This window comes from Electrona antarctica, assembly GCF_951216825.1.
Source record: "Electrona antarctica genome assembly, chromosome: 8".
In the NCBI taxonomy this organism is placed as follows: Eukaryota; Metazoa; Chordata; class Actinopteri; order Myctophiformes; family Myctophidae; genus Electrona; species Electrona antarctica.
Window position 1 is genome coordinate 4,118,922 of NC_136789.1, and position 26,831 is coordinate 4,145,752.

General features: G+C 42.4%; 1 protein-coding gene across 2 annotated transcripts in view; it reads right to left on the bottom strand.

Annotated features, from left to right (window-relative positions):
• Positions 1 to 765: 765 nt before the first annotated feature.
• spns2 (SPNS lysolipid transporter 2, sphingosine-1-phosphate) overlaps positions 766 to 26,831 on the bottom strand; it is a 70,923-nt gene continuing 44,857 nt past the window's right edge. The window contains exons 5-13 of one of the 2 annotated variants that reach the window (XM_079508440.1): positions 22,654 to 22,720; positions 20,179 to 20,321; positions 19,698 to 19,850; positions 19,252 to 19,441; positions 16,360 to 16,425; positions 15,676 to 15,774; positions 11,344 to 11,507; positions 8,070 to 8,103; positions 766 to 4,245 (exon numbers count right to left, since the gene is read on the bottom strand). In XM_079508440.1, coding sequence (XP_079364566.1) covers positions 4,231 to 4,245; positions 8,070 to 8,103; positions 11,344 to 11,507; positions 15,676 to 15,774; positions 16,360 to 16,425; positions 19,252 to 19,441; positions 19,698 to 19,850; positions 20,179 to 20,321; positions 22,654 to 22,720 — 931 coding nt within the window. In that variant the 3' untranslated portion in view covers positions 766 to 4,230. Of the gene's footprint in view, positions 4,246 to 8,059; positions 8,104 to 11,343; positions 11,508 to 15,675; positions 15,775 to 16,359; positions 16,426 to 19,251; positions 19,442 to 19,697; positions 19,851 to 20,178; positions 20,322 to 22,653; positions 22,721 to 26,831 lie in introns of both variants that reach the window. The other variant, XM_079508441.1, reaches the window with a different exon arrangement.

Sequence of the window (26,831 nt, forward strand, 5' to 3'; positions counted from 1 at the left end):
TTTATATGCAACAAGGTCTTCGAGTCTTCCCTTATCTTAAAATATTTCCAACAAATTGATCCTGGTCGCCGGATTTGTATACATAACAGGCGCTATATAAATGCACCATTTACCATTTAGAGACTAATTAGTTGGATGATCCATGACCTGCATTTTTGTGTAATCTCAGCTCTGATTCACAATTTATTAACATTAAGATCCTAAGATAGATCACAATTTAACATTAAGATCCTAATATAGATCACAATTTAACATAGATCTGTGCATCCTAATGTGTTCATCCTAATGTGTTCATCCTAATGTGTTCCTAATGTGTTCTAATCCTAATGTGTTCATCCTAATGTGTTCCTAATGTGTTCATCCAGTGTTTTCCAAACAGTGGGTCGGAACCCATTCTTCGGTCGCAGACCCATTCTTATGGGTCACAACTTAAATATCCTCTCTTTCTTTCAGTGAAATAGCAGATCTACAGTCTCACTGTTAAATAGGGCTTAAGATGGTGCCGTCCAGTGTTACACTCGACACTAGCATGCTAACAGACCTCGGCTGTCGACTCGATCGGATCAAAACATGGATTAAAGAATATAAAGACCTTTATCACGTAGGCTACGTGTTCGGCGGGGGGCCAGACTAAAGCTTATATACGTGATCTATGTTTTCAGCGGGCTAAAGTGGTATTTTTGTAAGTTTGGGTCCTGGGGAGACAACAAATTTCCTTCAAAATAAATATGACACAGACCAAATGAGGCTACACAGTGGAATGAATTCATTAAATAACTTTATTTGATCATTTACATAGATATGTACATTTTATACCAACCCCCCAAGGGAGGATCACAGTTCAGCTCTAGAATAATATTGTAACAACTTTTTTTTTATTTTTTTACTTGTATTGTCTTGTGTTCACTTGCTCTAAAAAATAAAAATAAAACCTCTGTTTTCTGCTCAACATCAGAAATAGGTTTCTTTATACATGGTTCTTGTATGACAAGAAAGAGCACATTCTCAATACATCACGTCAGTGATTATTCATATAGAATTACATGTACATAAATTTGGCAAGGTGAAAATCCATTCATGACCCTTCTGACCAGAGCCAACTTCCCCTTCGGATGGTAATGATAGAATGTCGGCACTTACTGTGAGCATGATGAGTCAGTCCTCTATCTATGCCAGAGGTGGTGAAGTGGATACTAGTCAATGGTTAAAACAAATCCCTGATCATTAAGCGTGCAAAAAACAAAATAGTTTCATATGTTCTTAAGTGGGACAAAACAAACAGAATAAATGCAGTAAAGTTGTGCCTTAAAGCAATCAATACATTTGTCTCAAAATCACATTGGAATTGTGTGTGTGTGTGTGTGTGTGTGTGTGTGTGTGTGTGTGTGTGTGTGTGTGTGTGTGTGTGTGTGTGTGTGTGTGTGTGTGTGTGTGTGTGTGTGTGTGTGTGTGTGTGTGTGTGTGTGTGTGTGTGTGTGTGTGTGTGTGTGTGTGTTTACATGTTCCTATAGGTATGAGATGCCCAATTCATGATCACAGTAAACATGACGGATCTTAGTGATGTAAAAAGGTTTTGTGTTGTTTCATTGTGATACAATAAGATGAACATACAGGCATTTATAAACCCAAACACAAACAACAAATTGTACTATACTTAAATCTTAAACTTCCCTTTACAGATTCTTCATTATAAGAAACAAATAAATACATTGCATCCAAGCGATCATTTACAATATATTAAAATTGCTGCATGATATAGCTATATATATATATCTAGTGTATTTTTACTTTATTTTATAAAAACTCATTTGGTAAAAAGAAAAGGCAAAGATAATCCGTAAAAGAAACGATAAGAAGCTTAATTCATTAAAAGGACGTAGGTGCGTAAACAAATTAGGTCGGACAGAATCACATTCAGAAGAGCTCCACATTGTTGGATAGAAGCTAAAGCGAATTATCTGGCAACAAGGACACACAGCCCACACAGCTAGCATGAGTCAAGAGTCACACTCACACACCAATGCTACAAGAACTATCTCAAAGCCTCCCTTCGTATCTCTACTAAGTTCATTCTATCATCCTTTCTCACAGGCTTTTCGTAGGTCCATTACGTTCCCTTTTTTCCAAATCCAAACCTTTAGTGGTATTAAGTGTGACATGGTACAAAATAGTTTTTTTTGCATCCCTTCAGATTGTGTTTAATTGTGAATTAATTCAATATTACTATTACTATTATTTATTACATTTTTGATTGACATTGATTGACAACTATAGCCTTCCCCACTGAGTATTTTGTTGCAGGAGATTGCATTGAGTTTGCATAACCACAAATATGACGCTGCATAGACTGATTAATACCTTAACTCCAAGCTTCAAATGTCTTTCTCTCTCTGGCTGTCGTGACTTCTGTTAATTGCGTTTGTGTTTCAGTGGGTTTCCTTGCCCTTGCTTATCTTTTATCACTGATTAAAAAAGAAAATCAGTCTACCCTGGTGCCAAATTTCCCGGTCCTGTCGGTTTTGAGTTCTCAAATAACCTGATGACCGTGACACCAGCTCTTTTCAAGGGACCCTTTCTTCCACTCCAAGGAATGAGATAGCTACAGTTTCGAGGGGAAGTGGCCAATGTTCACAATGCTTGCTATTGTAACCAACAGGGATTAGAATCCATCATTAAAAATGACTCTACTAGTCTATATGAGGGTGTTCTGTTGTCCAGAAATCTAAAACCAGCCAACACAGAGCTATCCTTTAAAGGGGAACACAGCTCACTGATAAGTCAGTGTGGATGGAAGGTTGGTTTCACCAACATTTAGTTCCTTGTATTGCTTCTCTAGTACGCAGACAAAGACTAAATACTGTACATCTTAAAATGGCCTAAACCAAAGCATTACATCTTTCGGGGAAAACGATATATACATTATAAGTTATAAAACATGATCCAGTGTCATTCCTAAATTGCCTAAACAATCGTAGGCAGCAAACCTCCAGTTTCAAATTTTAACCTCACACAGAATTAAAATAAGAAAAACAAATTCACAAGAAACCTTGTGAGAAATAATGTGCAGAAGTCTCTTACTGATGTGTTCTCTGTCTGCATTGATGAGTGCTAAAAATATATGTACATAATGGGATCAACAAAACATGCACTGTTAAATGTGAAAGTCTCCAAGTCTTAAGGCTGATTCACTGACCTTTAGACATTAACACTTTTTGGCTATTTCTTTCCTATGTTTACATACACACCAATAGTTTAAACATTAGGGTGTTTATGAGATAACTGCAATTTAGACATGGTTGATGTAAACGTCTTAATATGTAATATATTTGTTTTATTACGTTTATATCCTAATTAAGATGCAGACTACTGCACCATTTGTTGACATTCTCAGAATTATCTTTCTATACAGAAAGGACCAAAGTTGTTTGTAATCTAAAGACCGCCTCAAACAGGAGTATTTCTAGAAGCTGTGTCTTCAAAATAGCTGTAAACGACGTAATCAAATCTTCCTTGTAATCACTGTGAGGGCAATTATTAGATTGCTGTGTGCATGTAAACATGGCTAAGATGCCATGAGAGGTGGCCAGCGGTCAGTGCAAAGTCTGTGAAGGAATGTAATGACGCTATGGCACTTGGTGCAGGTAGACAGCCAATGCAACAGACAGAAAGACAAACAGTACTGACCATCGGACAGGACAAGTTCGTGGTCAGCATTCAGTAGTATGGCATTGGAAGGGGCCACTCGCCCCCGGATGGTTCAGTGAGGATCCTGGCAGACAGAGGTGACGAGGAGGACACCAGCTGTCACTTGGCCGCAACACGCTGCTGTGTGCCTGCCCAGGATTTAGAGGTGTCTTTAGCCACTTTAAACCCTGGCCTCCCTATTCTTGTTGCTATAGGTGAAACTTTTTAAAAGATTTTCAAAAACAGCTGATATGCAAGCTCATAACACGTCACATTATGACACGTCGTGAGGTTGTAGATTGGCTATAGAAAATGCTTTTCAATAGGGCTTAAGTGGTTATGGAGGAGCCAGACGCTTCCTCTTTCCAGCTACAAACAAGCTTCTGAAAGCATCAGCCAGGATGAGGATGATTCTTATGATGACCACAAGGAGGAAACTAGATGGCTGGCTTGGATCAGGTCAAGTAGATCAGCTGTCCCCCACAGCTTATTGTCCTTACTGTCATGCTTATTCATAGAGTTCAGTTGCCGCTGTAGGATGGCCCCTCACGTGGAGGTCACCTGGGGGGAGAGAGAGAGAGAGAGAGGAGAGAGAGAGAGAGAGAGAGGGAGAGAGAGAGAGAGATATTAGAGCCTGCCTTCCCAACAGGACATTGTCATGTAATTAATGTTGTGGTGGAGAGCCCCTTTGCCATCTGTTCAGACCAGCCTGGCCAACATACCACCACACTACAATCTTCCTATGTGGTTATCCTCTCTATCTGTAACGCAGAAGCAACATGGAATTGCTGAAATCTTAGGATGTGCTGATCAAGGATTTTTATAATATGATAATATACAGTAAGCCGTATTTATTTACGAAAGGGGGTTTATTTTAACAAAGTGTGACTGAGGCCATATAATAGTTGTACATGATTCATGACAGAGCTAGGGGTGAGAGAATGACATTGTTTTGGGCTTGTGGATTGGGCCTTTAATGAGGAAAAAAAAACCTGGATGTAGTGCCACAAGGAATCAATTGTAAGTTGTTTGTTTTTAGTGCATTTGAGGCAGTGGCTGAGATGTCTTTAGATTGAATCAGAGAGATGTTCCAGGAGTTGTTGTGCTCTGTCATTAAAGTGGAACCACTCTGCCCTGGATGCTTCAGTACACAATCTGCTGCTGCTACAATAGGATTAGCGAAGGGCGCTTGGCAGTGTGCCATTCCGAGCTAACGTCTCACTCGTTCGTGTATTATGAACACACCTAAGAACACATGCATTTCATATAAATAAACGCATATGGACGCATGGAGTCACAAGCATGTACTGCACACACAAATGCGTGTGCACACACGCACCGGCGCCCGCGTCCCAAAGAAGCAGAAGCCGCCGCTCTGGGAAATAAACAAGAGTAATTAGATGGTTTTATTAATAATAAGAGGATTAGATGATTGTTTTTATAGAACAATGTCTTTTGTTTGCATAATCACTGGAGAGGGATCCATTGACTAATTTCTTCATGAATTAATCAGAGCTGGGAATAACCTCAATGATGTTTTCATGGGCCAAACTTGAATTAAACTGGTGCCAATGCCAGCATAATAACAAATGGAGTTCAACATGCTTTGATAGTGGAAGCTGGTGCCAATGCCAGCATAATAACAAACTGACTTGCAGTGGCTTGTGACTGAGACGATACAAGTCATGACTGAACAAGGCTGACCTGAACATACGACACTGCCATAGGTTTGGTTGGTTTAGCATACTGGCATGGATAGAGACCACATGGATTAAAGAAAATGGATTGGAAAACAAAACTATACAATAGGTACATCTTCGAAAGCATTGAGTTGGCTCTTCCTGCTTCGCCCTCCTATTGAAAAAGGAGGATTTGAAAGAGACAGCCTTATGTCTACTATATGCCACACAGTTCACATTAGGGGTTTGTGGTTAGTGCTGTAAAGCGCGCAACATACTGTAAACTCCCGGCGCTGCCAGACGAGAGCTTTTTGTTGAATGATAAAAGATCAGAGAAACAATTGCACCACTGCAGCTGTATAAACAAATTGAATGTTTTTTACGTTCTGACAGCAGAGGATTAAGGACAGTCCTATCTGCCACATGACTCCTCCCCTATCTGCCACATGACTCCTTCCTCCTGCCACATGACTCCTCCCGCACAGTAATGCAGGAAAAGGTGGCTGATTGACTACTGCTACTTTTGGCATCCATATTTTGGGCATGTTGTTATATATCACAACGTGTCACCATGAAATGCCCTGTGAGTTTGTAGATCACCTAGTTTCACTCTTTGTTGTGTGATGTATAGGGCTTAAAAGTGGCTTGCTCGTTAAGATGCGGTGTCATGAACCCCCATTTGAATCTCATGCAGACCTTCTGAAGGCCTCCGACTTGGGGATTGAATCTAGTTCACGAGACCTTTAGGGGGTGGGGTGTCTCTTCGCCGAGTGGACAGCGAAGGCCTGTTACCTCAGAGGTGGAAGTTAATTAGATGTGAGTCTATCTGATGTCCATCACACCACACATGAATGCTTGAAATGCATCACAGTTGTGTACGATTACTTCCTCTCTCTCGCTATTCTTTTCCTGACTTGTTGTCCATTTCTTTTATGTTATTTTTTTCCTCTACCGCTCTCTCTCATGTCTTCCCTCCTCTGGTTTATTTACGGGTCTGCGTTGAGTCACTCTCACCACGATTAAAAAACAACCCTCAGAACCAACACCACAGTCGACACCAGCGGCTTGTGTGTCGGCAGATTTCACCTCCCACAGGGTGCTGTTCAAATTAAAACAATGTTGTACCGCTATAGCTGTAGTGTAGGGCAACCATGACCTATATCGATCTGTGTGGACCAAGTGAGTCAGCCTTGGCGAGAAAAGCCTCTGGCTCTCGTTTAACATTGCCTGGTTGAGCCTTCAAAGCCCTTCAAAGTGCTGAGAATGCATCAGCGTGGAACGCCTTTATTGTCCACCTTTGAGTAGACATTCTGACACACTCTGACCCCCCTGTAGTTGTAATCACTGTTATCTGTAATTAACCACCCCAGTAGCACAGAGAACATTGTGTTATGGGATGTGACGGATTCAGAGGGCTGATGAAAACCCAGAGGCTGAACACCCAGAATGCCAGTCATGGACTGAAACATGAGACCTGGGACAGCCATGCAGGAGCCTGTCATGTCAGCTGTCATTTGCTTAGCATGCTAATGTCAGCCTGTCACAAATGATGACACTGTCATCCTTAAGAGCCTGCGGTCATCCCCTTTTAAGGATCTTCAGGGACTTCCATCAGCAACATTTTCTTTTTACTGCATGGCTGAAGCCCAAATCATCCAGAACAGCATTTGTCATTTATGTCATTTTACCTGTCTTTCTCACGCAAACCCATACCCTCCAGGGATACCACTCCAACGTGGGAGCACTGAGGTCCAAAATGGTAATCACAACACACTTAATATAAGGTGTTTAGAATTGTTATTTGGAATTGCTAGGGTTTTACTGGACTTTATCCTTTTGATTTGCTTCTTTGTACAAAATCAAGATTTCTTATCATCATTTTGGATAATGACCACATTGTTATGCATTAAATGCTTTATATCCTTTACAATTTAAAGAAAATGTAGGCCTACATGTATATGGGTGCATGGGTGGGGTGAGGGGGCTGGTTTACATCTTTGGACAATCTTTGCCAAGAAGAAAAGGACATACTGTGGGACATGTATGAGTAAGTGGTGATGATAAACCCAGTGATAGAAATGTCTGTGACCTATTTTATAAGGAGTTCATTCTGATAATATTTAGACAAACATCCTTGAAACCCAGATAAGTAATGAATCGACCTTCTTGACCTTGGTCAAACATGATAACCTCAACCAGCTATTCACAACAAACATCTTGTCCTTGCAATCATGGAGTCAGGGTTTAATCTTGTTGTTGTTAGCACACACAGCTCTCTACAGTAACCCCCCTATTGTCCTGTTGTACATAGCTGGCTGGCATACCAGCAACCGTTTCCCTATTTTTTTCACCTCCGTTAATGATTAGCGACAAAGGTTCTGCAATGTGTGTGAGACTCTGATAAGAAGAGGAAGGCGGGAAGGCAACTGGGTCTTGATAAAATGCCATCAAATCACTACTCCAACAATGACCCAGACAGACAGCATAAACACAATGGAACCCGGAACTGAACTGTGGAATGGATCAACCCATCATGCATTTCACCTTTGATGTTTACTTTGTCATGATTAAAGGGTCTGTCTTGATGAAAGTGTTCTCTATCAACAGGGTTTAGTAGTTTTTAGGGACTCTATACTGTATGTGATGTCTCTATAAAATGACTTAAGCAGGAGAGACGTTAATTGAATTCAAATTACCTGGTCATACCTTGACTGAGGGCTGTTGTGTCATCAGGCTCAACCTGGAAACATGAAAGAAAGAATAGAGTTAAGAATTACACATTATTGTTATCTTCACCCTCCTTCATCAACAAGTCAGTTGTTAACCGAGCGACAGTCATTGGCATGCGACAGTCATATGACAAAGTATAAATTGGGCTTATGGCTCATGTGCTATGTCATGCCAGGTCAAAGGATCAGACCGTAAATACATGCATGTATATTGTATATACATGTAAATATGTACTGGATGCGCGTGCGTGTGTACGTGTGTGCGTGTGCGTGTGAGGGAGAGCGATTAAACAGAATAGTTTAATTAGCATGAAGCATCCCAATACACCTGATGTTTTTCTTTTTTTTCTTTACACCACGGTTTTTAATATAAATACATTAATATACATGTTGTGGATTCAAATAAGGAATAAAAACATGTTTGTGTATGCGTCTGTGTGTGTGTGTGTGTGTGTGCATGTGTATGTTGTATGCTTGTGGGGAATATGCACTGAACCTGAGCTATTATTGGCACGCAGTCGTCCAAAAAAGAAAAAATCTAACAACCTAGGAATAATAAAGCAGTCTTGAAGGCTGGAAATAGACAGGCGTGCTCCAGTGAGTAACTTATTCTGCTCTGTGCCTTTTATAAATAGCTCTGAATATCTGAGGACGCACTCATAGGAGAAAAGCTGCATACGTGAAGTCGGGGCAAATTTGTTAATCAGGGCCTGCAGAGCGTGAATGGAGGCTATAAATATCACAGTCGTAGAATAACCCCACTTTTATGTAGTTGTTTGTGTTGTCATCTTTCTTAGTCCCTGCAGCGCTGTTCGAATGTTGTTACATAAGAGCTGCTACGATGGAAATGTTAGCAGAGGCTCCTTCTTCATCGGGACAAAGTCCTGCTCTAGTTCTGCCTCTGATGAGAGGCATTTAAATTAAGAAACCAGTGTTGTATTTCTACTGTGTGACTGGCGAGTGCTTAGCCATGAAACAGTATGTTCACTGTTGCAATACCTACATGTCATCCAGGGTGGTGTATAATGAACCTGTGTGTTTTGGTAGTCTGCTACATGGAGGTGGAAGTACACAAGGCCTTTGTTCAAGGAAAAGTATACTAAATGCCCTTTATAGAATTAGTACGCTAGTAATTCTTATTCATTGAAAACCATATTGAGGTAAAACTCCTTAGGCATTATAATAAATATGCAATCCGGGTCTTTTTAATGAATAACATTTTATTTTAACCAAGAACATGAATGCTGAATCAAGTAGCTATTTGTCGCCAATTGCTACAAGTTCGAATACAACATGGGCATAACAAATGAAGTATACCAAGATGCATTTTTGAAGAAACTTGCTGGATTCATAAGATTTCAGAGATTTGTGAGTAGGCCATGGCAATAGCCTATGATGCCCCACTATGCTGTCCCTGGTTTCTGTGGGAATTATTTTTGGGAGTACAGGTTATATCCGTATCTGCTCATTCTCACTAGACCAGATCTGAAAACTGTTTATCCCAGTTGTTGGGTAGCTAGGACACCCACTGGTTGACAAGTAGTGCTGTCATGCATCGCTCCTGGGCTTTTGGTTTCCCATACAGAGGACCAGGGTTCAAATACCAGATGGGACATAAAAGTTATGGATCATTGCAGCTTTAAATGTAGTTCTGTATCAGTACTTGCTTCCTTCAATCCCCCCACGTGGTATAAGGATTAATTTGGTTGATGGATTTATTTTTCATGTGGAGCAGTATAATCATCCAAACTAAAGTCTAAAGACATGCGATTTCAAGTACCGTACTGTACTAAAGTTAATTCCACCCCCACCTCGTATACTGTATTATACTGTTTTTAACTGCAAGAGCTTATCTATTAGCCTCGTCCTTTGTAACGTGAAGGAAAAGCCTGTGGTTGGACATGCGTAGTTTGAGTGAACATGTGCCATACGCCCACACTGGGCAATAATGTGGTCGCATACATTGAACCACACATTGAACCACAGACTGGTATCTATTACTGGCATGATAGCAAGAGTGTGACTTTTTATCACTGTTCCGCCTTTCTTCCTCCCTTTCCTGGACTGGTCCCAAACGCAGCCCCAGTTTGGCTTAGTAGTGGTGTGCATGGTGGTGTAACTTAGCTATGAACCCTGCTACAGGCTGCTAGACTGTATATTAGTAGTGGTGTGCATGGTGGTGTAACTTAGCTATGAACCCTGCTACAGGCTGCTAGACTGTATATTAATAACACACAGGAGAGGCCTATGTTAACTGTGTGGATAATAGCTTTGTTCCTAGAATGATATGCATTAAATCCTCTGACAGGGAGAGGTTAATGGTTTCCACAAAAGATGGCAGCGTATGTTGTTATACATCTGCAGGTTCTGCCATCTGTACCATATATAGGCCTGTATTAACATGTGATGCGCACACAAATATGCAAATTTCGCTCATTCCTGTCAATCTGCAGCACCCTGTCTTTGGGGAGTTTCATCATGGGAACCGACCACTGACCAGCCCTGTGAGGGCGAGGACAGATACTGTAACTGCAGACATCAGATTGCCACCCTGTCTAAAAATGTCCCTTATATCCTCAACAGGAAGGAAGCCATTTATGAGAGCCATAGCACCAAGGGAGTCCGTCAATGTGATAAAAATGGGGCTGGGGGGTTATTTATGCCTCACCGTCTGACAGGATGATGATGTTTGTTTTAGCCTTTTAAAGGCATGACATGCATGACATACCCTCCTGGGTTGTGTTTTGGTATGTAAAAGAGGAGAATATGAATGCCTGCATATAGGAGGAGTGGCACAGTAGCTCATAAAAGACTTAAGAAAGCACACTTGAACCAAACGGATGGCTTGCTGGCTGGAATAGCTTGTGTCAGCTCCAGCATGCATTTAGCTGACTTGGCCTTTCTATTGGCAAAGAGACCTCGTAGACTAGAGTCTTGCAGAACTGGTACGGCTATTGGACCGTTTGTCCCTGATGGACCTCTAAACCCTCCACACGATTAAAGTAAAAGACTATGGCATTCTCCTGAGAAGGTGTTTTTATTTTTTACACCTGATCTCTTTCTCTCTCTGTGAAAAACAAAGACTTGCATTACTGCTGTGTCTGCAGTTTCATACAGACAGATGCTGGGAGTCAGCAGAGAGTTGTTATTAATCCAGAAGTATTCTAGAATGTAAGGTTGAAAAACGGAAAAGAAAATGTAAATAAAGATTTCTTGCTCGTTATGTGCCGTGTTCAAATGATGTCACTTACTGTTTCTCAGCCTTCTCCCTGTCATCCAGGAAGAACAGGGCAGTAGCCAGGAAGAACATCCCCCCCAGGACGATGACAAAGGGACAGAGCATGAGGGCATAGCCCAGACTCAGGAACTGCCACAGCACCGACATGGCATAGCTCTCCTGAAGGGAATCCGAAATCTGCACACAGCACACATTCACATTCACAAGCGCACACACACACACACACACACACACACACACACACACACGCACACAAACACAAACACAAACACAATTTAGGCATTTAGCAGGAACAAAAGACATAATAAGACAAAATACATCAAATACAGAAAAAAGTCATCATGAATCATACGTAATTACGTATGATATTACAGTGGAATAACTATATAACGAACTATGCATATATACTACAGTATATAGTGCTATGTCTACATAAAATGCTATCTAAGTTACATAAGTTGAGTCTTTGCGTACGCCTGTAAGGTCGTCGGGGCAATGGCAAGTGCTAGGGCAAGTGCTACGGGCTAAGATGGAGTCTGAAGAGGTCGGTTTACACACACACACACACACACACACACACACACACACTCACACTCACACTCACACTCACACTCACAGTCACACACAGTCACACTCACACACACACACACACCACACGCTCGCATGCATGCAAAGCCAGTCATCCCACACAAAGAGAAAGAAAATGAAGTTACTCATTCAAGCTAATCATCAACTGATTCGCATTATCGTTTCATCGTGCCGCAATTTCCTATTGTGTAAAGTGGACTCTAACACGATGCTAGGCTTCCAGAGATGAGAGAGATGGGGCTGCATGTTCAGCCAGGCATGCAAATAACTTGTTTTATCTATCACTGATAGGATAAAAACCACTGAAACTCATTCTAATAACCTTTTTGCATGAACAAAGTCCTGCTCGCTGAAAGAAACCAAACAACATTTTTTTGTTTGTTTAACAAACGGAGGGGCGAAACGTTGTTTGTTTGGTTGGAATAAAGAGAGGACGGGGAGTATTGTGTGCAGACTTTTTTCTTCATTTGAGTATTTTTTGGGTCCAGCACCGTATTTAAAAACTGTGGGGATGTGCATATCTTATTCCTTTTTTCCACCTGTAATGATGCCATGGACCACTAGTGGTCAACCACTGTTTGAGAAACAGTGCAGCAGATTATACTGGATTGTGCTCAGTTGGATGGAGGGGTTTTCCCTCTCTGTTTGTAGCAGAGTGGACATACAGTAGGTCACCCTGGCTGAAGTGCATTGATTATCTGTTGGCATCAGCAGAGTGAGACTTTCCACAGGGACACTTAACAAAACTGCTGACAAAGGTTAGAGGGAGGAAATGTGGATGCGTGTGTGCGTGCGAGAGAGAGAGAGGGAGATGGAGGAAGGCGGTGGAGAGTACAGTATATATAAATGCATAAGTGAGACAGAATCTGGTAACGTGTCCAACAGATTTATGTGTGGGTGGCACAGCTTTGCACAAGTCAGTCAATCAGGTGTGCACGCTCTGATGCGCTATACGCTGCCTGCCACTTGCACACTGCTGCAAATCGTTGCTGCTGTGTGAAAACCTTGTATGTCCAAAACGTTCCTTTTTTATTATTATTTTAGGAACAGATCTACAGCTTGCTGAGCTTTCACTACTTTTGTGCAAGTGCGTCACTCTTTTAATGATGATAAAAAATGGAAAAAGTTGAAATACGAGGATTCTGCCCGACAGCAACAAAATGGCTTGGCTAAAAATACATCAGGTATTGGAGCTGACCTGTGCATGTCTCATTAGTCTGCAAGCAGGGAGACTGTTCGTGGATTCTGCCTTCAGGCGGTGTCCCAGAACTCGTTCATTATGTGTGTGTCGCCCGGGGGAATGGTTATACGCCCATTTATACTGTACCTCATCAGGACAGAGTCGCTTGCTGAAAAAAGTGAGGATGTATGCCACGATTTTCTTGGCTGGAAATCAGTTATTTCCTACGCATAGTATTAGTGACTACAGATTAGGCTTTTTACGTGACAACAGTAAGAGACTGTGAATGTGCTGGTGAATTTCAAATGGCATGAGCATTTTTCCACTTCCACAGGAGATGGCAGTTTTGTAGCAGGCTATAGAAGACACCTGGATTAATGTCTACATGCAGGATCGACAAATACAAAACTGACAAAGGCCATATTGGTTTGCGGTATATCTTGTGCCAGTGTGACATTTGGGGGAACATGTAGCCTACATGTAAAAATCTAATTCTGCACCAAAAGGCTGTCTCACTGCTGTCTTCTGTGGTTGCTAAGCAATAAGATGTCTACTTTTCCTACAATGGTATTCACTTCCCTTCCTTCTCTGCATGCGTGCGTGCGTGCGTGCTCACCCACATTTGATGTGCGTCATGTCAAGTCCATCGCACCGGGCTGCTAAACCTCAGCTGGGGAACAGAGGACTCACTGGTGACGCACTTGGTGCATTCTAGGCCTTTATGTTCAGAGGTTTGTGAAAGGGTGAGAGCTTGAGGGACATGTGTGAGTGTCACTCACACAAGATCTATGCCAGGGAGTTGATAGGCAGAGGACGATGGCGACCAGCTAACCATTAGGCCATGACTGGTAGCTCTAATTATCTCTGTCAGGAGATCATGCGTGCGTGTCAAGAACCTAAATTCTTGAATTTCTTCAAATCGGTCACAGGCAACTGTGAATAATCACAGCGCAATCATCCCTCAAGGTTATGGAATAAGCTTTCCACAAGGCTATGGACTGGAACCATACAACTGGTTACCTCTAACTAGCCAATTACAATGATTTTGTCAATCTAGCTTTGTTGACAACAAAATATGTCATTAACATGACAAATGCTCCAAAACCTCCAAATCACGATAGTTTTAACACAATCAGCGCCGGGATTTCTTTCAAAACAGCTTGGGGTGCCGCGCAGATAGGGCCGCTTTACGCTTTACTCTGGTAAACCGTCGGTTGGATTAGATATGACGTTCCCACAGATCGTACGGTCTAAATGGGTTAATGGCCTCGCACACTCAACTCTGACTGTCTTTAGTTAGTCTTTAGCCCCTTTGACATTGTAAGATCGGGATATTCCTTCTGAATTTATTGTAAAATATGCCATAAGTCAATAGGGAAGTCTTGTGTTTGCACAATGTCAGACAGCACAAGGGGTTCTTATACACTAAATGAAATCCCGTTCTATTGACATCCATGTTGGAACTTGACTCCAGCTTAGTGAGGGCACCACCTGCCCTCTGGACAGCAATGTGCCCTTTTGAACCCCCTTTTTTCTTTTTCTTTTTCTTTTTACAGACCATGGTGACATTGATCAATTCTTGATAAAAAAAAGCTTCTAATATATTATTTATGCCCCAAAATCTATAGATCTCACACTATTAAGGCAACCGGCCGGTTCCACGCGCTGCACAAGGTGCCCTTTTTTCACTTGAGCACCTGCCCCTCTAAATGTCTGTGCACGCCACTGTAGCTTGTTATTGTAACACTTTGTATCATAAGGATTTCTATGTTCTAAGTCCAGGCTCATCAACCACTAGTGTACCCCCAGCAGCAAGTTCAGTTGTGGCATGGAAGCATTGTGTGAGTCAGAGATGACGTACATGGAAAGGTACTTCAGAACTTCCACAGAGTTACTGTTTAACTCTGAGAATGTTCATATTCTCGTATATGGAATGAGAGGAATTCCCGTTGACGTTCGGAGGTGGGTACCGTATTTGTTTGTTGAAATTGTGAAACGGGTCGTGTAGCTCAGCTATTGTCTGCTCTTGGGTGGGTGGGCGGCGGGGAGCAGTTTAAGAGACCCATGGGGACATTCAGAGAATGAGGTGACCTTGAGAGCATTACTATGCCAGTAAGAACCATTCTCTCTATCCGCCTGACCAATCACACAGCCTCTCTTAACCAGCGGATGTTTTACTATAAAGTGGGCTGACTGCTATTCGCTCTCCCTCCTGAGACATGTGCTAAAAGCCTCTCAGGTAGCTCTGTCCCACTCTAGCTAAACTTCCTTTTCATAGCATGCAAGATCGGTATCATACCTCGGCATGTGTGCGTGTTCCTGTGTGCAAGCGTGTGTGCATGTGTGTGAGAATGGGACGTATATGCACAAATTCTATTGCCCGGCCACAGGGTACAGGACTTTGAGTGAATTGCACGTGTATTCCTATACTGTAAATCAAAGAGTCAATTTAACACTGAGAAGATACAAAGTAACAACGTTTATACTCTCAGGGTTAATCGACATCTTGCTCGCTTTTATAGTCTGTAAGAGAAACAATGTGGTGCTCGATCTGTCTAGAGCAGAGAGAAGCCTTACCAAGCCTATCAGGTAAGGGCTCCCTGCATCACCCAGGAGATGAGAGGTGAAGCTCTGGAAGGCAATCGCCGTTGCTCGCCGCGTGGGGATGACAACAAACTGTCAGGGAGAGAAGAGAGAGGTGAGAAGAAATCAGAGTAGGCAAGGTGAAAGATTTACCCGTCAATGATCACACTTCAGTGTGCATGCTTTCCGGGCAGACAGGCCTGCCAGTCAAAGTTAAAACATCAGTGAATGGAGTCACTGATGTATCCTCTTTGCCCTCTGTGGCAGCCTGTCCAAGTCTGCTCCCTCACCACAGGCTCCATCCTAAATGGCACATTAAGGAGTTGGCTACGGTGTGGCCGATTTCGCAGGAAGTCTCATTTCATTTGGCTCACGCAACCTTTTAAGAGCTGTTATCCCATCCCTTCTTACACTGAGACACAAAAACACACTGGCCTCTTGAAAAAAAGAAAAGAAAGGGCCTCCTTCCTTTTATTTTCATGAGTGGTGTATGCATCAAGCTGGGTCAAAGGAGGTAATTATCAACTCCACCCCAACTATACAAGGGTTCCTTGCACACTCACACATTTCACAAGTCCAAATAAGAGGCTACATCTTAAAGGGATGACTGCCATTTGTTACAGTGTATTGCAGAAGTTTCCAATGGCCAGGGGATAAGTATAGGTTCTCTGTGCGTACCATTAAAATGTCTGCTGTGATGGCCCAGTTCAGAAACAGCAGCGTTTCTCCTATGAAGATACAGACCTGAGGAAGAAAAGAGGATATTGCACATTTTAGTTGTAATTAGGATCAGCCTATGCAGTAAAGTATTAACTTATCCACTTGTAACTCTGAGAGAGTACAAATGTAACCAAATGGACCCATAAGGGTCCATTTGATTGCATTTGTATGTGCTCACTGCACACAGAATTGGCGACAAGCCATTAAGTCAGAAGGCAATTGTGCTGCAGATGTTGCTACCGTCTGTGGGAATTCACTGGTGAATGAAAGTTCTTTGATTACTGTGGTTTGGAAACATGCTATTATGCTATGGCCCAATTATACTGCATGTACTGTATAGACCTCCATTTCGGTCCCACAACACGGTCAAATCCTCAGTAGTCATTTAACTCTGAGAGTGTACAAATAGAACCAAATAGACCTTATTCGTGTACTCTGAGATACAAATGGATACATTAACACTGAGGATTTAATTGTGGCTTTGTAGGAAAAAAAAGAAGCACAGGATGATATGAACTTATGTCCCTTTATAAATCACATTTAATCAAATGTGGAAACATTTGAACATTTCCTAAATCCAAGTAACAAGATTCCGTAACACAAAATTAATTCAACATGGTTTCCACAAATGATTGATTATTCTGGCCGATATAGCAAGTCTTGAATTTGACACATTGAAAATATACACATATTGGATAACATAGTGAAGTTGACATACAGCATAATGTAGACATGGGTTTCTCCTGACATCCGAACTAAAACAAGAGCAAGGAGCAGCTGGTAGGGTGATTTGGCCACTTTCAATAAAAGACCCAGAGGGATTTGGTTGCAATGGAATCTCATCTATCTCTATAGCTAGACCTGGCATGGGTTCACACTGCTGGTGGATGTGTGCTTCCTGGCTGGGGAATAGCCCTGGTATCAGTGTGCCATACCTGCACATAGCAGCATGACCTCAGCCTTTGACTGACAGTGAGGCTGTAGACAGGGCTGTTCACAGAGCTGCAAGGCAGACGCTGTGACCTACACAGCCTCCTAGAGAACAGAAGCCCACCCTGCCTCCGTCTAGCTATGTGTTAGTTAGACGACAGCTGTGGAGGGTCAATTAGCCTAGACAGAGTGGCACTGACTATTTGCCGCCATGTCATGCTGTGTAATGTAACACATCTGTCAGTGAAACCCAAGTTGATCACATTACAGTCCACTGTACAGTAAGGTTATTCAATACTATACTGTATGTAGCATAGTCTGAAGCCAGACTGGCTATATGTCAAACAGCAGTGCCCCATGTGGGATTGTGATTGTATAGTGAGATAAGATCTTTGGTGATGCACTTTTTTTGTACAAGAGAATTTGTTGTTCTAGTACAACTACTCCCAGACTACATCCCCACTCCGAATACCTCTATCAAATAATTGTGACAGGTAAAACAGTGAGACTTATTCTCTCTCGTCACACTCTGACCCCTTTTCCCCACAGTCTTTTTGGTTCTTAGTCCAAAATTGGAACGTTAATTATGAATTGAGTGGGCAAAACTATACCTAAATTAAATTGTTTATAGGATCAATGTAAGTAAATTAATATATGATAACCCCTCCACAGTAGTAGCTTTTTCAAATATTTTGCATGTTTTCCTATACAATGCCTAATTTGCATATTTAAAATTTGTAATACAATAAATCATTGTCTTTGTGTAAGTAATCAACTGGGTAAGTTTCATGGTGATAACAATCTAATAAAGGCATGGTTTTGCCCACTCAATTCATAATTAACGTTCCAATTTCGGAGCTCATGCTCATGACTAAGAACCACAAACCAACCGGTGGAAAACGGGTCTTTATCCCATACTGACTGCATAAAGAATATTAATGCACCATCAAACAAGCTTAATGTTGCAGGTGCTATAGTAAAATATATTTTTAAGCTCAACGTGAAACCATGCACTGCCTGCCTAAAACCTTTTGGTGCTTGTTGATGTCAGAGAACAGGACTTTCCAAGTAAAGGGCGGTCTTGGCCACACATCGGGACAGGAAAGTCTGTTGTTGCAAACAATCCAATCCATGGGAAATATTTTCTTGACCTTTTAAATAACATAGTAACATGATAAAGTAACTTTATCACGTTATTATTAGCCAAGTTGATGAAAGATAGTTCCTACTTCTTTTGTTTTTGATAAGCGTGTAAAATGTGTGCCCAGTGAGTCCGAAACGCTGCATTCCATTGTTCGAGGGGCAAGGATTGTTAAAGCTGCACCTTTTCCTGCTTTCCATTGCAATTAGACATGCAAACACCCCCTGACCCCTTTCCCTTTTGGCCAGACATGGAATAAACATCAGCCAGAGGTTCTCTCAATCCAACGTACTGTAAGAGAGACTCTTCTTGAGTGCCTAAGAGGAAAGGTCTCGCCTCTTTCTCCTGTTTCTGTTGGGAGCATTTACAGCACCCTTCCTGCTGAGCTTTTACTAGACAATATCTTGTAAACTGGGTTACCTAGTTGCCACTTATAATGCATAACACCTCAGGCCAATCCATTATTATCATATAAAGATGGCACCCCGTCGGAGGGACGAGTTTTATTTGGGACTTTTACTGATTCTTGGCAATTCTTGGCAATACAATTAACAATTATAAATCATACATGTTTGAGTAGTGTGTGTGTGTGTGTGTGTGTGTGTGTGTGTGTGTGTGTGTGTGTGTGTGTGTGTGTGTGTGTGTGTGTGTGTGTGTGTGTGTGTGTGTGTGTGTGTGTGTGTGTGTGTGTGTGTGTGTGTGTGTGTGTGTGTGTGTGTGTGTGTGTGTGTGTGTGTGTGTGTGTGTGTGTGTGTGTGTGGACGTAGAGAGAGCCTTACATAAGCTCCTACTATGCTCTTCTTGGCCACCACAAAGATGAGGCAAATGAAGATGGCGGAGCCGAGCATGCTGACAGCACACACAAGTGGATCTGCTCTCTCCGTCTTCTGGCGACACAGTCGCGTGGTGGCCGCCCCAATCACCACCCCTAACAGCCCTGTTACACATGTGATGGCCCCGAAGATCAGACTAGACAACAGGGTTGAGAGAATGAGAAATGCATGTATTAGAGTTCATTCAAACATATTCGACCAGGATGTGAGATGTCACACAAATGAAGAGGTAGCATGTGAATACCTAAAAGCTAATGCACAAATAGTATGATAATGACAAGGATGCTTGAATTTTACATTGATGATACATTTGCGTTTGTTAGTATTAACTGTAGCTAGGTGCACTGTTAGGTGCACTGTGTTTAGGTGTTTAGGTGCACTGTGTTTCTCACCTGTCCTTGCTGCTACAAATTTCTTTACTACAGGCTTCTGCGGTCTTCTGCACCACCTGGGCTCGATAAAGGTAGAGAGGGATCCACATACCAAACGCACCTGTAGCGAACGATACTGCTGCAGACGCCAGGGAGGAGAACACATAGCTCCGACTAGCCAGGAAAAGACACACACACACACACACACACACACACACACACACACACACACACACACACACACACACACACACACACACACACACACACACACACACACACACACACACACACAGTTACACCAAGCCAAACCAACCCGCATTATGGCAGATTATCTTGGAATATACAATCTTGAACACTTTCTTTTGCTATAGTGTCTGTCTGTCAGTCAGTCAGTCAGTCAGTCAGTCAGTCAGTCAGTCAGTCAGTCAGTCAGTCAGTCAGTCAGTCTGTCTCACTAGATAATATTGACCGTGTTAACAAACATGATCAAATGCCTTACTTCTTGGCCAGGGCCTTCATGTCACTGCACCAGGAGCTGCGGGTCTTATAGCGTCCTGTAAGCTGATCAGCACAGCCTCTCTTGGGCTCAGGCACAAAGACCAGGATCAGAGTCCCAGCTGTGATCCCCAGAAGTGGGGACACCTATGGAGAACATCACAGCTGTATGAATGCAATGGAACACAGAGTGTGAGAGAGAGATACAGTGTGATAGAGAGAGAGAGTATACGGACAGAGAATGGGTAGAGTGCTGTGTGGGAGAGAAATTGCTTGAATAATACACATTACAAATGAAAGCAAAACCAATTTTGTCTGTCAGATGAAATTCCACTGAATATATTTTATGTCTTGTAAATGCACATTTATATTCATAACCAGGCTAATGCACCATGCAGCCTGTGTGTGTGTGTGTGTGTGTGTGTGTGTGTGTGTGTGTGTGTGTGTGTGTGTGTGTGTGTGTGTGTGTGTGTGTGTGTGTGTGTGTGTGTGTGTGTGTGTGTGTGTGTGTGTGTGTGTGTGTGTGTGTGTGTGAGAGAGAGAGAGAGAGAGAGAGAGAGAAAGCGTGCATGTTTTAGGTTAGAATGCCGTACTGTATGTTATGCTGTCAGGTTCTCAGAGACAGTAATTATGGCTGATTTGGCTCATAACGCGGTCCGCCTAGCTCTTACCTTGCCTGCAGGTGTGACCATTACACCAACATAGACAATTTGCTTTTGTATATTGTGTCACAGTTTCCCCCCTGGCTTTCAAAGATAGTGTGGCACTTAATAGGTCTACCGCTTGGGCAATCTACATCTTGTAGTGTATATCCTCTAGTGCATTGGAAAACCGAGCTCCTCTCGCCGAGGACAATACATGTTCTGTGATGAGGCTTTCCACAGACTCTACTTTCCACTTGCAAGTTCTTTCATTTTATTATTTTCAATATTCATATTAATTATGTGATGTAAGGGTGACCCCTTCATATATATTTTTATAACCCAGGACTTCCCCAACACTCCCGTCCCCCCATTAGATTTCCCTACAGACTTTGCTTATTAGAACATTCTTCAACTCCTCATTTTTACACATGCCCTGTTCTACCTTGCCCTCCACATTTCCTCTAAAGAAAGGAAGGTAGCCAGAACACGACTGGGCAAAAACAAACGGAAAATGCTGCAAGTGTTTTTTCCTGAAAGCCGGATATTGCCGCTAAGAAAGTCTTTCATGTGTTCATGTTTCTCCCACTCCGCACCACACCGGTGATTAATTGGTCCTTCTGCACGGGGGGATTGTTTTATTGGAATGTCATTGTGGGTTAGGGTTTTATTGGAATGTCATTGTGGGCTGCCGTGGAACTCTTTGTTTTTATGATACGCTCCACCAAAACACAGAGAAATTGACTTCCTGTTTCCTCAAGCCGAACGAACGTGCTGTCATGTCCAGGAATCTCTCTTACCGCAGCGTCAGAGGATGTTTAATATCCTCCTTTAATTTTCAGTCAGTCCATAATTTGTTTTCAGTAGCCAGGAGGGCCTATACAGTCAGTGGGTCTAACGGCCGGGCTCCACCGGGCGCGTCAGCGTCGCGTCTCCGTCACCGTCAGGGAATGTTCCCTTTTTAATCAATGAAGGGTGGCTACACAGCCCGCGTTGACGGAGACGCGACGCGTGCATTAAAATTGAACCGGTGCGTTTTTTGACGCGACGCGACGGAGACGCAACGCGTCCGGTGGAGCCCTGGCGTTAGGGCACCCAATCCATTAAGCCTGATTTATACTTCTTTGTACGACGGTGTCTGCCATGTACTGGAAATGGCAGATCTACAAGCTCACAATGTGTTGCGGTGCAACAGCTTGTGAGCATGTAGATCTGCTACTGTCTGCCCTGTTCTTATAGCTAACGACTTCTTTTTTGGTGCAGTACTACATTTTAATTGGTGGTACTGTCGCAAGAAAAAAAAGTCCTGACAACAGTGATTAATGTACCTAATTTTACAACGTGTGTGTGCCGTTGGTGTGTGCCACAGCCAGAAGCAGTCCACTCAGGAAATTCTACTTAGTTAAAATGCCCTATTAGCTATTTTCAATAAATTAATTACTCCAGAGAGTTAAAATGAACCGTTGATTAAAAGAGATCTGGGTATTTCCAGCTTAGTGCTCTTCAAGCTCCCTTTTGAGCCAATATTCGCTAACAAGTGTCTCTTTGTGCCCGGACACATTTATACCCTACCCCCAATCCTCTGCTACTTTGCAGAGAGACCTTAAAGGCGCTATATAGGAAGGTTGAGGAAGCACTGAATTCTTCTTCTTTCAATAAGACTGACATTGATCCTGTTGCTTCAGGGCACAGAACGTCCAAATGAAACCTACCTCTCTGTTTTACCAAATGGTTACATTTGTAGACTTAAATTAACACTCAGGATTTTACTTTATACAGTATATACTGTACTATAGACCTATAGTGCACCAAGTGAGTGATGATAGTGATGTTCTTACCCTGAGAGCCCAATGCCAGTCCCCTGCTGCTTCCTTGGCGCTGGAACCCAGTATGTAACCCAGCCCACTGGAGGTGCACAGACACAGACACACAAAAAGAAACACATTAATATAAGAGGCATTGCTCAACAACCAACATTGCATTCAACATAACTTCTCCATTTTATTTGTTTGATTTTATTTGATGCTCTTTTAGCCCCACTGGACTATATTCTTTATCCACTTAAACCCTGTGTACTTATGCCATTTTGCTTCCATTTTAGTATCTGCACTAGAAAAACATCACCAAGTGAAGTTCCTCTCATCTGGAACCTGTGTGTGTGTGTGTGTGTGTGTGTGTGTGTGTGTGTGTGTGTGTGTGTGTGTGTGTGTGTGTGTGTGTGTGTGTGTGTGTGTGTGTGTGTGTGTGTGTGTGTGTGTGTGTGTGTGTGTGTGTGTGTGTGTGTGTGTGTGTGTGTGTGTGTGTGTGTGTGTGCGCGCGCTTGCGTGCGTGCGTGCGTGCGTGCGTGCGTGCGTGCGTGCGTGTGTGTGTGTGTGTGTGTGTGTGTGTGTGTGTGCTTGCGTGCGTGTAATCTATTGATCAGTTCTACTTGGATGGCGGTGCAGCTTTGAAGTTTGCAGGTATGTTGCCGTGGAAGGCAGGCAGAATATTCCACGTTCTCATTTCTAATTCCTTCTGCCTTCTCAAGCCAGTCCCCAGAGTACACACAATATAGTACAAGAGTTTCTATCGGTTGTATTTGTGATTTCCACTGAAGATGGTTTTAGATGAAGGTTTCTATTCAGTGTCTGTACACTGACAAAACAGGGTATAAGCTTCATTATTTTATGGTAATATATCATTGGTCGATTTTGATGAATAAATTATTACTCCATACTCCATACTGTAGATCAGATCTGATGAAAGTCTGTTCTAAAGCCTGATGTATAGTTGTGTGATGTTGTCCTGTGCTGAAAATAACAGATCTACAATGTAAATTACCATATGATGTATCGAATTACAAAGAGAATTCAGACGTTTAAATGTTAGATATTTAGACTTAGACAGCTGTAATCTGGTGATAAGTAAAATTATGGATACATTATGAAAACTAATGCTGATCCAAAAATGTAATACTACCTTTATTTAACCAGGTAAAAAGGCCTTCGAGATTATTTCTTTTTTAAGGGCTAATAGGACCAGCATAACATTTCAAATGGAAAACAAAGGTAAAATATTATAAATCAAGAAATGCAATATGAGTTTACACACAGCGAATTCATACCCTCCCGTTCCCATTTGTCATGAGCAAATCCTATAGTGTCCCCAACATTCTTGAACTTGTTTCTATGCACATACTGTATAGGGCCAGAGCGTAGGGAGGAGTTTCGCTCAGAACAGGTTATTCTGGTTGCCATTTTCCTGCCTACCAGTAGGCTAGTAGGCTATAGTAGTAGGCTGCTGCTTAATGATCAAATAATTAAATACACGCTGTATGGTTTCTTTGATTTGGGAGAACACATGTTTGACTCTCGTGGTGTTTTTCCCCGTCTCCCTGGTTCCGTAAGGATATGTCCACATGTCCTCTCGTCAAGTAAGATGTAAACATTGAGAACTGTTTTGACGTGAGGGGAGGGGAGGCGGCTATCAGATCAGAACACCCGAACATTTTCTAACGGCGAATAATAATATTACCACCGTCGATCCAGAGCCATAGAGTAGAAGAGTTGTGACAAGTCAAAGATAGGAGAGATGGAAGATAGTGTACTGAAGTGACAGTATACACACCAGCGTCACTGACAAGCAAACTTACGAACTACAGACTGGCAGCCAAGTAGCCTAGCATCCTACTAGCCTACATGTAGGCAGGAAGATGGCGCCCAAATAATTCCAAAATCCTACCGAACGCGTCACTACGCTCTCCCCCTATAGAGGACGTGAGTACTGTATAGAGTACTCCTGGTCAACTCCCTTGACCAGGAGTTGCTATTAACCCTTTTTGGAGCAATACTGGGGTCAAGAGCAACTGCCAAGAAGACTTTACAAGGTTCTTATCAGCATAGGTTTCTTAAAGGCTGTGACCCGTTTAACTGGTTGAAAACACACAGACATAGATAGTCACACATACATACATGAAACAGGGAAACGGCCTAATGTGGTGCTTACATGTTGCTGATTAGTGCTCCAAAAATAACAGTAGCCTACAGTATAACGGACTCACACAGCATATGATTTCCAGTGAGTGACTAACAGCTAATCTTATCTGAGTCTCCCCACCCAGAGACTGTTTGGAAAGTTCAACACCAACAATAAAACTTGAGAAATAGGGTCACTTCAACCAACGGGCGACACACACAGAGACAGCACCCACATGGGCCAAGTGTACAGATTAGAGAGCAGGGGAATCCATTTCCTGTGAAACCAGGCTCATTCTTGAGGTCATTTCCTGGAAACGGTCATAACAACCTCAGTAAAGACAAACAAGCAGAGGAGTACATAGGATGTCTGACTGCACTTTACTGAGGCCCCCTCTTTCACCTCCTATTGTCTTGGTTGCTGGGCAGTTTACTGTGACCCAACATTCTTACCTGATCATTCCACATTCCACAGCGGAATGCTTTTTGTCAAAAATGTTGTCAACATGATACAAAAACAATTCTAGACTTAAATATTACAGATTTATTTGTCATAATACCGAACTAATTCTCGAGATCTCGACCACTGTGTGACGATTTGTTGATTACTATACACGTGGTCACAGAATGAGGGCAGCATTAACCTAACATATAGTTCATAGTACTGAATGAACTACTCTGCAATGCAAGTGAATGCATGCCCCACCCGGTTATGCAATACCGTTGCAATACAGTTGCAATACCGTTGTACCGATTGTTAGAGTACCCGTTGTATACGTCTGTCTGACTGTGTCCCTTTTATGCCCAGTATCTGTATGTCTGTCTGTGTCCCTATTATACCCATATATGGAGGTCCCTGATGTCCCTGATGTCTATATATGGTTCCGGACAAATGGATCTCCATAAATGCCTATGTGGGCATATCGGTCAAATTGGCAGTTCTGAACGAGTGCCTATCAGACCGATTTGCCACTGGGCACTGAACTCCCTTGGGTCCTCTGCGATATACAGAGTTTGAAGTCAATTGGTTCTTGAGATACACATACTACAGATGCGCAGACACATACAAAGATTTAGAGCAGTTATAGTAGGATGCTGCTCTTTTACCTTTTTTTCTACATTTGTTACATATGACCGCAATGTTAACAGGATCAATACGTATTGGGCCCTCATCAAACCCTGTACACTCAAGACACTGCCCCTACTGCCACCCTTAAGCCCTAACCACACCAGAGGGTCACCATGCAACTCCTTGCAACATGCAACTCCTTGCAACATGCAACTCCTTGCAACATGCAACTCGATCATCCTTGCAACTACTTGCAGCCATTATTCCCAATGGCAGTTGCAAGGAGTTGCATTGGTGTCGTTTGTTTTGTTGCAAGTGTCGAGTAGTTGCAAGGAGTTGCAGCTGCTGTAGTTTGGGCATTAGATGTCCATATATGGAGCTAACCTGTTCTGACATTCCATATGTTGATCTGACCCCCCATGGCGAAGCGCAAGCGCTCGCCCAACAGTCTGCCGCCACCCAGGCGGATGTGTGCACACGACCTTGCTTCTCGCCCTTCACTATATGTTCTTTCTAAGAGGTCTACTTATGTAATTCATCAGTACTCAGTAGAAGCTGAACTGAACTGGCATAATTGCTTGATAAATAATGTATAGTGGATGTTGGTGGCATCATGTTGAGATTATAGCAAGCCTCTGTCTATGTGCATGTGATTGTGTATTCATGCTGTACAGAAGTGCAGCTTTGTCACAGTCCTGCCATATGCTGTGAAGCTTTCAACTGTAAACTACTACAAACCTCGAGAGCCTTCTGTGCTACATGTACCAGCGTGTATCTTTTATCACATTGTTTGTTTTCTACCTTGGACCCTTTTATGACCAAACTGAAAAGGTGTACGATAAAAACCTCCTATACTCATCTCACATTTCCAAAAAGCCTTCCTTTGAGATTGGAGTTGCTTTATATTGAACGGAAAGACTATGGTGTCGAACAAAAACAACATATTTTCAACTGATTTTAAAAAGAAATACATGTTCAACATAGTATACATTAT